At 34.9% G+C, this 13,820-nt stretch overlaps 3 protein-coding genes across 5 annotated transcripts in view; 2 read left to right on the top strand and 1 right to left on the bottom strand.

Moving 5' to 3' along the window:
- The window catches only part of LOC108693002 (gem-associated protein 5), a 6,123-nt gene extending 2,138 nt beyond the window's left edge, over positions 1-3,985 (top strand). Inside the window, 9 exon segments of the mRNA XM_018201627.1 lie at positions 43-440; positions 842-1,142; positions 1,222-1,422; positions 1,629-1,767; positions 1,839-2,096; positions 2,294-2,504; positions 2,620-2,832; positions 2,960-3,407; positions 3,548-3,985. Of these exon segments, the coding sequence (XP_018057116.1) occupies positions 43-440; positions 842-1,142; positions 1,222-1,422; positions 1,629-1,767; positions 1,839-2,096; positions 2,294-2,504; positions 2,620-2,832; positions 2,960-3,407; positions 3,548-3,819 (2,441 nt within the window). The 3' untranslated portion in view covers positions 3,820-3,985.
- On the bottom strand, positions 3,971-6,217 carry LOC108693000 (nucleoporin Nup37). Of its 3 annotated transcripts, XM_018201626.1 has the most exons (6): positions 6,143-6,217; positions 5,758-5,968; positions 5,156-5,353; positions 4,853-5,072; positions 4,705-4,783; positions 3,971-4,517 (listed from the first exon to the last, which is right to left on the bottom strand). In XM_018201626.1, exons 2-6 carry the CDS (start codon positions 5,905-5,907, stop codon positions 4,265-4,267), a joined length of 900 nt encoding a protein of 299 aa, XP_018057115.1. In that variant the 5' UTR covers positions 5,908-5,968; positions 6,143-6,217; the 3' UTR covers positions 3,971-4,264. The 3 variants fall into 3 exon arrangements, with proteins under 3 accessions (XP_018057115.1, XP_018057113.1, XP_018057114.1); XM_018201624.1 differs by having other exon boundaries at positions 4,705-5,072; XM_018201625.1 differs by lacking the exon at positions 6,143-6,217 and adding an exon at positions 6,060-6,073 and having other exon boundaries at positions 4,705-5,072.
- Positions 6,218-6,435: 218 nt separating this feature from the next.
- On the top strand, positions 6,436-12,600 carry LOC108692999 (exportin-5). The gene is made up of 9 exons (XM_018201623.1): positions 6,436-6,506; positions 7,134-7,831; positions 7,904-8,212; positions 8,314-9,717; positions 10,011-10,265; positions 11,176-11,299; positions 11,416-11,752; positions 11,881-12,250; positions 12,439-12,600. The coding sequence occupies exons 2-9, from the start codon at positions 7,145-7,147 to the stop codon at positions 12,598-12,600; spliced, it is 3,648 nt and encodes a 1,215-aa protein (XP_018057112.1). The 5' UTR covers positions 6,436-6,506; positions 7,134-7,144.
- Positions 12,601-13,820: the final 1,220 nt, after the last annotated feature.

The raw sequence follows: 13,820 nt of genomic DNA, 5'->3' as shown, positions 1-13,820 counted from the left end.
ATATATAATATATTTAAGTAACAATTTTTTTTTAAATAATTGAAGAAATGCTTTAAATGGATCTTGTTTTTTTCAGATCAATTATGTTCTACGATCAGAAGCTGAGAAAACGCGGCAGTTCGATACATATTTTAAGAAATGTGGTGAATTGTTTGGCATGGCATCCCGAAAGTACAATGGCAGATAAATGGATGTCACCAATTGCTAACTATTTGGCAGTTGCATCTGATTCGTGTAGTATAATGATTTTTGATATGTCCAAGCTGATAAAAGAATTGGAAACGACAGGTACCGAGGACATTATAGAAAATGATCAGAATTGCACGATGCACAAGATAGTAGCAACATTAAACGGACACTCCGATAAAGTGGTGTGCTTAGCTTGGAGTCCACATTTCAGTGGGCATTTAGTATCTGGTAGCTACGATAATATCGCACAGGTCAAATACATATACATTATATAGTGTTAAAATAGTTCAATTATGTTGTTATGGCATCATAGCTTATCTATTTATTAAGTAGAATGAAATATGGGTTCTCTCCTTCCTGAAACAGGTTACCGTTCACCTTATAACTCCTTTACTCATAACTTTTAACTCTCCAGTCAACCTCTTACAAAACTGAAGCATACATGAGATGAAAATTAGAGATTCACTGACTACAAGTCGATCGCTCTTGTACAGAGTTATATGTCACCTCTGTTAAACTTGTATTTATCGTTTTTATATATCATACAACATTGTTTTTTGATTATATTATGTTGCAAATGCCAAATCTTGTTTAAATATTATTTTCAATATGATTTATATCGTTGTATAATTTTCTTCGAATATCATTTTAGGTGTGGAACGTCGAAAAACAGGAGTTGATGGGCACATATATGGGTCACGATGGACCAGTGCTATGCTGTATGTGGAGTCCTCTCAAACCGCAGTTGATAATGACTGGCTCGTCGGACTTTACGCTACACATATGGAATTATACTTTATCAGCACAATCGCCGAAGCAACCTTCTGACATTAAGGCTTCGAAGAAAAAACAAAAACAGCAGAAGAAGTTGAAAAATAAAACAGATGATCAAGAAAATAATTCGACTATATCAACGAATCCTGTTAATCTATCATCTGCTGAAGTAATCGCAAGTAAATAATTTTTTTTTTATACAATCGATATACATGATATACAATTAGCATTAGTAATATTCTCAATTTTTAATTGCAGAACTTCAATCGCAATCGAAAAAGAAAGATAGAAAATCATACTTTAATAAATATAACAAATTAATAAACGATAAATCTCAAATTCTGAATTTCATCAAGCATGATATAAGAAGTAATCAAATCGAAGAAGATGACACTTCTACAAATTTGTCTTTATTTTGCGAAAAGAAAAATGATTTTTTGACACTCATTTCTAATGAAAGTAAGTTTAAGTATATTATATTAATATTATGTTACAATTACATATATTGGGTTGTCCGGAAAGTTCGTGCCGATTTTGAAGGAAAATTGAAACGAAGATTTAAATTTTTAATTTCATTTATTAAATTTAAATCTTTTGCGGCACGAACTTTCCGGATAACCCAATAGATTGTTACGTGACATTAATGATTTATTATTTATCTACAGAGTTAGCACATGACAATTCAGATATCGTTACTGAGTTGAATATGTGGTGTGATGATTTGGAAAGCAATCTAATTTGTGCAGCTAGGGATCAACAATTAAATGACTTTTTAGTATCGCTTGCACCTAATGTTTCTTTGAAGTACGTACGAATATTTCAACAAATCTAAGAGAATTAGTGACTATCGAATACAATTGAAATTGATTTTACAGAATGTGGAGAGAAATGTGCGAGGCGTATGCTCATCAATTGATACTGCAACACAATCCGGAAAAAGCGGTATCATATTTACTAGCTATACACAAAATTCACGAAGCCGTAGAAGTATTTATAAATGCTAAGCTGTTTAAGGAGGCTTATGCACTTGCGAGATGTAAATTGGATGATAACGATATGTTTTTAAATAAAATATTAGAATCCTGGGCTGAATGGGCCACTTTTAAAGGTCATTTGGAGCAGGCAGCTCATTGGTAAGTTTTTTTTAATTAATATTTTTTATTAATCATAAGCGTTATAATGTAAATGAAAATTATATTTTCCATATTTACACGATATAAAAATATTATTTTACATAATATTAAAATATAACCAAATAATTAATAGCTATAAAAAATTTCTATTAAATTAATTCTTTTGATGTTATATATATATATATATATATATACAGTCACGTAAAATTGGGATCCTTTGACAAGGCAGCAAAGATTCTTTCTCGTCGAAAAGACTTATATTGTTTGGAGGCAGCATCAGAATTAGCGTTTTTAAGCGGCGACGAAGGCTTTGGTACATCCTTGGCTGTAGACGCAATGACACGCGCACTTATGAAGTCAGACTGGCCGAAAGCGCGTTCCCTTATTGCAAACATCCGACAAGTTCAGGTATATTTTTACACACAACAAGCATGTACACAACATATATATATATATATATATATTTATATATTTATTTATTTATTTATTTATATTTATATATAACTAAAAATATTCTGTGTAGTATCTAAACGTACACATAGATGCTCATGAGACAATCATGAGTACGTTCTTAGAACAGACTGAGTTCGATCTGATGAAGATGTGGTTGGAAGGAAAGGAAAATAATGATATGTTACAAATTCTTGAGGAAAAATATGGTACTTGTTACTACGGTCTCTTACGAAAGAAAGATGATACCAACATTGTTCTGAGAAATGTAACGAACGATAAAGTGGTAAGATCTAGAAGATAAAAATAAAAATGATTAGTACACTTTTCGTAAATAATATTTAATAACAATGCTTAATACTTTTCGTATAATAACAAATTTGTATTACATTTCTTTATATTATCTTTTTTAGATGCAAATAAATATTAGTTATCAAATTGCCATGGCGGCTACGTCCGATGTGAAAGAGACCCGATTGAAACATTTAACAACAGCATTAGGTAACGTGTTCGAATTCGAAAATAGAGTATCAAAATATGGAACAACGACAAAAGAAGGATTCTATACGCATGTTCTCACGAAATTGGATATTAAAAAACCAACAGACGAGAATAGCATTTATGCAAAAAGTGATTATCCTGTATCGCAGAGTATACGTGCTTATTTATGTATCGGTATTCTGAATTGGTTATTGAAATATTTAGAAAAGCTATCGGTTGAAGAAGAATTGCAGTTTACGCAGTTAGTATTAGATTTGCTAGAAGATGCCATAAACGAAACAAATGTATCTCATCAGAATAAGATTTCTAAATATAATCAATTGGAGGATCAACTTATGGCTCTTGCCATAAGTCGTGAAGGTTAGTTCTTTTTTCTAATCTGTTGTTAGATATACGATGTTTGTTTGATATACGATTGTATACATAGCAGTGATAGATTAATTTAATAATAATTCATTGTCTTATACACGTATATAATATGTTTTAAATATATATTCCAGTGGAGACAAAAGACAAGATCGAAAATGGTGATGAATATAGGAATATTGAGGAAGAAGTAGAGAAGCTTAAACTTGATATAAATAAATTCAATGAAGATCGAGTTTACATACCTGATCCTAACATCGTTCTTCAGAAATCTTGTTTTTTACTTGCTAAAAAATTGAGAGATAGTACCAAAAAACAACTTTCACGATTTTTAGATAAATTTGGAGAAGACATAAAAACGTTTGAATCAGAAGAAAATTTGCAATCGGAAAATGTCTTACTATGAGTATATCTCAGTAATGAAACAGTTTCAAATACAAATATAAAGAAAACTTGCAAAATAGATTTTTATATCGTTATAAATGATAAGCTACACATGATAAATTACTTTCATATATATTGTAAATCTTGTAATTATAGTTCATTATAAAAATACATTTTTTTCTTTTTTACGCATTTTTTACACAAGTGTAAAATTTTTTACCTCCAAAGATTTATATGTATATATAAATTAATTTATCGCATATATGTAATAAGAGAATATACTTCTAATGAAAATCAAAATATCTCAAACTATTACTAATGTGTTGTGTATAAAAATTAATTCTCTTAATCAACTCATAAAGAAACATTAAAGTATAATAAAAAAAAATTATTTAAATCGCTATGTAACATCCCAAGTTCTGAAAAGTCAGAATTTCATTTATGGACAAAATCATATTTGATGTATACTAATTTACATTTATTCTCCAGAAACATAATTCTCTGTCACTTCCAGCACAAACATATGGTAATTTATAATGCCATGTCGTACCACCAATTAACTTTACCTTTCCACACAATACTACTACTTTCGATTTTAAATTAACAACCTTCAATAAATTATCCGGCCATCCAATACTTGATATCAGATTTTCATTCGCATGTGAGATTTTTACTGTTAAACCACCTTCCACATGAAGTGTCCGCTCATCAAGAGGACGACTAGAATTGGAAATGAATACATAAATTTAATGAAAGCATAAATCAATAAGTTTTTAATTGAACTTCTTTTATAATTTAACTTTCCTTTTTTTGGAGAAAAAAGAAAAGAGTGAACTGTGCAAGAAATTCAGCTAAAGGAACAGATCCAATATGATTCAAAAAGATTTAAAATTAAATGTTTTATTACCTGGGTCTAGACACATCCCAAAGCAACAATTCTCCAGCAGCTATCGATGCAACTTTTAAGGGATTGGGTCCCCAGTCAGCTGCAGTCAAGGGAACAACTCCTGAATCAAGAGACATAATAGCTTGATGACTTCTGACATTGTACATACGTATTAAACCGTTCTTTTCTGCTACTAAGAGCTTGCCAGATTCTTCATTATGCCAACATACACTAGTTCCAGGTGACGTTAAGTAAAATGTAGATACACACTTTTGGTTCTCTTTAACAGCCCACAGCTTACATGTATGATCATCAGAGACTGATGCCAATAGTTCACCTTCTGGTTCATAGGAGATTGCATTCATATAATCTTTATGGCCTTCTAAAATCTTTAAAACATTTGTTACACTATTGAATTTAATTAGCATTATAAACTTATATAACACTTAAGATATTCCTAAGGTACTCCTACCTCGAACATATTGACGTCATTCAGATTGCTATTGTATAGTCTTATTTTGAAATCTGATCCAGCAACGCAAAATGTGACAATTTTGGGGACAATACTCAGGGAGGTTTCTGGGCTCCAAGCGATCGCATGGGGCCTGGCATCGTGATGAAATGTTCTAATAGGACTATATGCCATCTCTTCCACAGCATCATCTTCATCCTGTTATTTAAAGTTTGTTAAAATAGAAATGAATAGATTTGATTTTATCTATATGTATGTGAGTATTTTATATCAAGATAATGATATCATACTATTTGTTTACTTTGATTTAATAAAGTTATCATGTAACAACACAGGTTTATAATCTTATTTTTAATGTGAATTAACAAGACTGTAAAGCACAAGACTTCGAGTTCATGTAGATTACAAGTAAAAATTCAAAAGAGTTGAATCTTAGAATGAAAAAGAATATGTCAAGAACCGAGTTAAGACATCACAAATGAAAATTTTAAAATTCGATATAAGTGAAAAGCAACTATAATTTTTATTTCGTCAATATGTTGACAATTTCTAGCAAAACTAAAAAAAGTTGTAATTCTCATCGATGGACTCCTCGCACAAACCTGAAATTTAACAGTACCAACGACGATCTCCTTGGCGAGGGCAATGCAGATCAAGTGCTGCGACCACTCGTACGGCGAAAACTCTACACAGTAAATCCGTTCTGAGAAACTCCGTTTAAATGTAGGCGGCGTGGTGACTGCCTCGTCCATCCTATCTCTCTCGTCCTCGATACGTAGGTGTGTGCACGAGTAGAAAAGGAGCCGGCATAACCTACAAGATATGAGATAGGTTAGTTTTGCGGAACTTTACCGTGATCGATCGATTATTAATGTAAGGAAAAAAAAAGAGGAGGATTACAAACACGCGATATAAATAGAACGGAGAAACCAGTGGAATAAATCGAATAAATGGAAGAATAAATCGAACCACAACTTGTTTTCTCACCGCGATCCGAAAGAAAAGAAAAGCGTGTGTACATACACACGTCCGGTGTCGAGTTAGGTTAGGTTAGATTAAATCAGTGCGGCGGCGGCAGCGGCACGGTGCCGTCGAGAGGGCAGCACGTGACTCGTATATGCGATCGTCCGGCCAGCGTGCCACTGCCGCATTCTCCGAAAAAGTACTGTGTGACGAGCGTAGCACACGATCGTCGCATCGCGCGCGTTGATTTTGCGATTTTTTTTGTTCCTCTCTCGAAGACGGACCCAGGTATGAATTGACGCGTGGCGCGACGCCGGAGAGAATCCCGCGCCTTCCACGCGGCCCCCGCTCCAAGCTCCGTCTCGTACCGCAGTTTCGCGTCAGTCAGGTGAGTAAGTACGGAAGCGAGCGTGCACGCGACAAGCTGCTTCGTCCACGCGTGTTTGCGCCGCGTGTGCCCGCGCGTGTCCGCCCGTGAATTTTCTCCGATTGGAGGACACGACCTCGCCGACGACGAGCGCCCGTCGCTGCCGATTTTCTTGCGTATGCTCCCGCGGATGCAGCGTGAGCAAACCTCGTTTCAATTATTTATACCGGCTCCCAGATTGATGTTCTGTTACGATATCTTACATCGCGAAACGTTGATATGTACGTTGATATGTAATTCAGAGCCAGTCACCGAATAATTCAATCTGTTTTCGTTAAACAAGCTCGGGGAAATCATTAAAATAAAATTGTTTGATTGCGTTATGTAAATGTATTTATTATGATGATATTAGATGTTTTCAATTGCTAATTATTGTCGAGAAAAATTTTTGTACAAGAACATCTTTTTCGTTACAAGCGATACACATATGTTATTAATTGTTATAGAGATATGACAAGATCTTTTTATCCTTTGTTTATTTTCTCTATATTTTTGTTTTAATAAGAAAGGTAAATTAGTTGTTAAGATATTATATAGATGTAACAAGCATTGCTTATTATAGTTAAACATATCTGTTTCATATTTCAGTGCTAATAGGAATGGAGTTCGGAGTAGGCGATGTCGCCCAGATATCGGCAGAACTGGCTCGAGTGGTCGAGATGATGATGTCACCTGGTATATCTCAACCGCAACGCCTGGAGATGTACAATGCCTGTGAAAGATTCAAGGAATCTTCACCATTGTGTGCGCAATGTGGCTTGTACTTGGCACAGAAATTACCCGAGAGGAGCTCAGTGGTGCGTCACTTTGGTTTGCAGTTGATGGAACACTGTGTGAAGTATCGATGGACACAAATTTCTCAGTCAGAAAAGATTTTCATTAAGGAGAATGCGATGAAATTACTTCAAGAAGGCACCCAACCACTGCTACAGGAAGAGGCACATATAAAGGATGCTCTGTCGCGTGTCGTAGTTGAGATGATAAAGCGTGAATGGCCTCAGCAGTGGCCCACACTGTTGGCCGAGCTCAGTCAGGCATGCACACAAGGCGAGAGTCAAACTGAGTTAGTTTTATTGGTATTCCTCAGATTGGTAGAAGATGTAGCACTCCTGCAGACACTCGAATCAAATCAAAGAAGGAAAGATATATATCAGGCGTTGACTACGAACATGGCCGAGATCTTTAGCTTCTTTCTGAGATTAATGGAGCAACACTTTTCAGAGTTTCAGAAGAAAAGTGCCTTAGGACAAACATCCGAAGCTGCGGCACATAGTAAAGTCGTTCAAGTAGGTTTTTACGAAAAAGATGCATGTATCTAATGATTGTTTTTTCAATTAAAATTTGTACCATTATAACAGGTAGTACTATCCACATTAACTGGATTTGTCGAATGGGTTTCTATAAATCATGTAATGGCCGAGGATGGAAGATTGTTGCAGATACTATGCCTCCTATTGGGAGATCCTATATTTCAGTGTTCTGCCGCTGAATGTTTGCTTCAGATTGTAAATCGTAAAGGCAAGGCCGAAGATCGAAAGCAATTGATGATCTTATTCTCAGAGGAAGCTTTGAGATATATTTATACTGCAGCCACTGCTCCACCGCCTTTGGCTGGACCTACAAATTTCCATGAAAATCATTATTTATTTTTGAAGAAGCTCACACAAGTATTTGTTATAATCGCCCTACATTCGATATAATATTCGATAAAGATATCTCGTAATTTCAGCAGCTAAACTGATTATCATTCGTGTGATTGTTATTTCAGGTATTGACTGGTATGGCGACACAACTTTGCGCCTTGTGGGGAAAAGATGATGCCTCTAGCATACGACCGACACATTTCAATCTCTTTCTGGACACCGTGCTTACGTTCACCATGTATCCGAGCCTCACACTCACGCATTTAGCGAACGTGATTTGGGTGATGTTGTTTAAACACGAACAGATCAAGACAGACTCGTTACTGCTTACATATGTGCCCAAGTACGTGGAGCATACCGCACCCAAGTTGATCCGCGTTACATATCCACATGGTAGACAAAGTAACGGCATGACCACATACTGCCTCGTTGATTATGACTCAGAGGAAGAATTCAACGTTTTTCTGCATCGCTTCAGAATGGATCTGTTAGAAGGATTTAGACATGCAACTATGGTGGCACCTTTAGTGACGTTTACATATGTGCAACAGTGGCTAACCGCGAAGATCACCAAGGGTATGGCAAACCTGCAATACAAAAGTGATCAAAACGATCGAGAGTATCTTGAATGGGAAGCTCTCGCGCATGCATTAGATTCTGTTGTGTCCAGGATCTTGCTAATCAATGAGCGGCCGAGCGTACAGACGGGTCTACAGTTGTTGGAGCTCTGTCTAAGTTATTCACCACAAGATCCTTGGCTTCTATCCGCTCTACTTTCTTGTATAAGCGCACTCTTCGTGTTTCTGTCGATGTCAACTGGTTCGATGGCTATGCCGGGTGTTGCTATCTTACCGCGTGTCCTTGAAAAGATCTTTGCTGCATTAGTATTCGAGGCGCCTGGTGAAAACGAAAATAATCGATCACGAGCGTCCAAAAGCGTGCGACGACATGCAGCCAGTTTGATGGTGAAGATCAGTCTCAAGTATCCACTGTTGTTACTGCCAGTATTCGAGCAGATACACACGATGGTGCGCAGTTTGACTCGTGAGCCAAGTCCGTTGTCTCGAATGGAGAGTGTCATGTTATATGAAGCATTGCTCCTTATCTCGAATCATTTTTGCGATTATGAGAGACAGACTCGATTTGTTACGGAAGTGATCAGTGATTCATCCAGTAAATTCATCGCGCTAGGCACGGAATGGTTCGAGGGACCGCTAGAACTTATGCAGTTTGTGGGACTGGACAGACCACCGGTGGAGAACGCGTTGGAAGATCCAGCTAAACGCAATCGCAGCGATCTCATGATGTGTATTTGCACTGTGCTGAGTGTAGTTAAACGATGCTCAATCCCAGAAGATCCCGATCGCGCGGCCAGAGGTGGCTTCGTAGCCGCACTCAGCGAGAGCGGCAATCCGGTATATCGAAATCCAGCAACACCTCATATAATCCCTATTCTACCAACATTATTTGCGCTACTGCGAACGATGAATGGTCTCTTCAGTCATGCTGCTCTTGCTGCTCTATCTGAGGTAACAATTGCTACTGTTACTAATCAACTGAGATCAAGTTGGATACATAAATATTTGGTATGAAATGAAGTTTATATTGTAATTGTTTTATGTCAGAGAAATGTATTTATACAACAGTAATAAGTATTTAATATTTTACAAATTGAATTTTAAGATGTGAGCATACGCAACATTTTATCCTCTTCGACATGGAAATATCGAAAAACTAATCGTTGCGAGTAAAATGATGGAGTTGAATATTTTGATATCTTGTTCTTGTTAAAAATTGCTAAATATATCTGTATTTATTCTAGGGTTATAAAAATGCTTATGGACTTTTGGAATCTGAAAAGGCGAATCTTTTGGGCGTTAGTATAACTAACGACAACAATAGTGAAACGGACCAGGTCTTAAGCACTTCTTTGGTTCGAATGCAATCATTCCTGAGTACAGTTCATGACCAATGCTATCATATGTTAGGTAGCGGCTGTCACATGATCGGTCGAGATTTTTATCAGTTGCCTGGACTAGCACCGGCCTTATTAAACTCAGTTTTCTCGAACATGGAGGTAATTTAATAATATTTTGTTTCAATTATTTTCTAAATCAAGATAGATAGGAAATTTGTTAAAAATAAAATTTATATCAAAAAAAGGTTTAAATAGATCTTCGTTTAAAAATTAACTACTGTATTTGGAAATGTGGAATATTAATTTGTAATACAAAACTTATTAAAAATATAAGTTTTCTGTCATTGAATACAAGCCCAAGTGTGTTGCGTTTTGTCACGATTCCTTTCTAAAAAATAATAATTATTTTCTGGTCTAATTTTTTTTATAATATTTTGCTCAGCTTAAACTTAAAGTAGATTATTAGAGATGTATGTTGTTATAAAATGATAACATAAATGTAAAACTCTAATTTTCGTACTAAAATTACATTATTTATCATTTTTAAATAATATTTTTCTAATATTATTTTAGGTTTCCATGGCAAAACTCAAAATTTTCATAAATTTTTCTGTATGTCTTTAATGACACACAGGAAACTTATTTTTATATTTTTAATAAATTTTGTATTATTGGATTGTCCGGAAAGGACAATCGTGCTGCAAAAAATTTAAATTTAATAAATATATACTAAAATTTAAATCTTCTGCGTTTCAATTTTCCTTCAAAATCGGCATGAACTTTCCGGACAACCCAATACAAATGAATTTTTTATATATTTTAAATATAATAAATAATATCTGAACTGTCTATTCCTTCCTCTGAATTACAAATTTTTAGCTCTAATTGAATCATACAAGTCTCCCCCCTTCAAAAAAGAATATATGTATAAAATTCTTTTTTTAAATTAATATATATTAATCATTCATATATTAGGTATAGTAAAAAGAAATCCATTATTTTTGCATGAAATTGAATGGAAAAATAATGGATTTCTTTTTACTACACCTAATATTTCTATCTCTTCTAGGTGATTCCAGATTATAGATTACGGCCGATTATACGCGTATTTATGAAGCCATTTATATACTCATGCCCGCCGGCTTTTTATGAGAGCGTACTACTACCTGTATTGGCTCACGTATCCACACACAGTGAGTGATCAAAACAATTTTTTATTTTCTTATTTTTTTGCACCGTGTTGAACAAAATTAAGTTAAGTGAAACGATCATGTATCTTATCGTTCCGATCAATGTGATTCTTTTCTAGTGTGCCAAAGATTAAGCGCAAAGTGGCAGTATATAGCGCATCTGTACGAATCCGGCGGTCTGGATGAGGAGAACACCGATACGCAGGAAGTCATCGACGATATGCTTAACAGAAATCTGACTAGGGATTTCGTAGACGTGTTAAAAGTGGCTCTGGTCGGCGGAGCCGCTAGCGATGCCGCACCTCCGGATATTATGGAACAAGACAGCGGGGGAATGGCTGTAGACCCACCTCTTTCTCGGGGAAATAGTATCGTCGCCGAGGTCGTCAGCGAACTTGGGACTTCCATTTTGCGTCATCCGTCCACTTGTCACAGCATCGTGCTATGCGTGCTAGGGTAAAATATAATCGTAATGAGCAGAAATATCGTTGATTTTATTGTGAAATCGGAGGAATTTAATTCTTGTTTTTTTACTTTTTTTTTTAATAACTTATTGGTTAATAATAAGTTTCTAATATCTCTAGAGCGCTCGCGTGGAATGATTCAAATGCGAGTCTCAAGGCTACAATGTTAACTGGACCCGTGGTCCGAGCTTTGGCAGCTGATGGCAGTCTCACTCCTTCTATGGCAGCACACATTATGGTCGCTGTTCTTCAAGGTTTACAACTGCATGGTCAGCATGAAGCCAATCAAGGTTCTCTTATCACTCTGGGCGCGCAGGTCTACGAGTGCCTAAGACCTAAGTTTCCGAATATCATCGAAGTGATGCAGCAAATCCCGGGGGTCAATCCTGCCGACTTGCAACGCTTCGATGAGAAAATGTCGGTGGTCAGCACGAAAGGCAACAAAGTCGAAAAGGGAAAGAAAGATCTCTTCAAGAAAATTACTAATCAGGTATACGATTGTAATATTCAAAAGATATTTATATATCCCGACTAATCCTTTAACTTAAAATTTGTGTTTGAAGTTTTGTAAAAAATTTGTGTATAAAGTGAATCATTTTCACAATTCTTTCATTGTATCTTTTTTCATTTAAATCGTTTAATAATAATAATGATCAGATTTTAATTCGTTTTTTACAGCTTATCGGCAGAAGTGTAGGTCAATTATTCCGTAAAGAAGTCAAAATAGACAATTTACCGCGGATAGAGGTATCTGGTAAATCTCAGCCGGTGCGAGTGGATGAGATCTCGAAGAATGCTGCTGATACGGGAATAACAGCACTGTTCGCTGGATCTACGTAGCAGATAATTTTAGAAAATCATATTTTGCATAGCTGGTCTAACTCGATAAGTAATTATAAATTATTATGAAAAAGTCTCGTCTAGGATTGTCATATGATGTGGCGCAGAAAAAGAACATTCGATCCAAAACTGTTGAAATAATACATTTCTTTTTAGGAAAATCACAAATTTCTTTATGGCCGACTTATAGTCATAAATAAACCGTGTCAAAATGCTCGAGGTATCATCTGAGATTTACATGCAATTATAAATTTCAGATTTCATTATTTTTATTTGTATTCTTTCAACAAGCATTTTTTAAAATATGTTGTGATAAAACGAACAAAATAATAGCACGTGAATTTTAATAAAATCAATGAAAAATCAAGATGATATCTTTAGAATCTTTGGGCATACTCATTTTGCTCGAAATTAAATCTTGAATTATAAATTATAACACACATCTAATTCATACAGTTGTATATTTATTATGAATAATTGGAAAAATTTTTTTGCACTTTCTTCATTCTGAAATCGATTATGATATAGATGTAAGTGTAGATAACTTTTTACACTACACATTCTGTCACTATTATTTATTCTAATTAATTTTAAAGACTCGCGCAGGAAGAACAACACAACATTGTTCACGTCTTGTCATTTGTATTCAAGATCTCTCAGGTAGTTAATTTTTTCATGGGTTATCATTCTTTCAATGTCCATTTTTAATCACTGTTTTACAACAAAAATTCCAAATGCATTACACAATACTGTATGTTTAATAGCAAACATACAAAATGTAAAGGTTCGTCGGAAGAATTGTACAATGAGATGTACGAGACTATTGTGATAAGATTAAAAATATAATGAGTAAAATTTTACAATATATACAAAGGCGAGCGATTTAAAAAAAAAGTGAATTTCATTGTTTTATATAAATGAAGAAACAATACGTGGATCCGAGCTGTGACTGATGTATGCAAAACCGAACTGTAAACTATAGTATATTTCTTATTTTTCTTTACTACATTCTAAATTATATCTCCGAAGTCCAATGCTTGCATCATGTTAAGTTTGTTCTTTTTAGCTGAAAATCTTTAGTTTTATTGGTACTTAAAATGAAACGAATATACGAATATATATGTTTATGAGAAAAAAAAAAAGAATTTTAAAGCGCAGCTAAAAAGAACATATCTGTTCTATTACTACTAAGGATCTCGAAGTATAGTTCATTACATCAG

This window comes from Atta colombica, unplaced genomic scaffold (genome assembly GCF_001594045.1).
Source record: "Atta colombica isolate Treedump-2 unplaced genomic scaffold, Acol1.0 scaffold83, whole genome shotgun sequence".
Taxonomy (NCBI): Eukaryota; Metazoa; Arthropoda; class Insecta; order Hymenoptera; family Formicidae; genus Atta; species Atta colombica.
This window is presented reverse-complemented; position numbering and strand designations above follow the sequence as displayed.

Coding starts and splice junctions, on each gene's coding strand:
- LOC108692999 (XM_018201623.1), top strand. CDS start 7,145: ATGGAGTTCGGAGTAGGCGATGTCGCCCAGATATCGGCAGAACTGGCT. Junction 7,832..7,903: donor CACATAGTAAAGTCGTTCAA/GTAGGTTTTTAC, acceptor CCATTATAACAG/GTAGTACTATCCACATTAAC. Junction 8,213..8,313: donor TTTTGAAGAAGCTCACACAA/GTATTTGTTATA, acceptor TTGTTATTTCAG/GTATTGACTGGTATGGCGAC.
- LOC108693000 (XM_018201624.1), bottom strand. CDS start 5,907: ATGGACGAGGCAGTCACCACGCCGCCTACATTTAAACGGAGTTTCTCA. Junction 5,354..5,757: donor TTGGTACTGTTAAATTTCAG/GTTTGTGCGAGG, acceptor TTTAAATAACAG/GATGAAGATGATGCTGTGGA. Junction 5,073..5,155: donor ATGACGTCAATATGTTCGAG/GTAGGAGTACCT, acceptor AATGTTTTAAAG/ATTTTAGAAGGCCATAAAGA.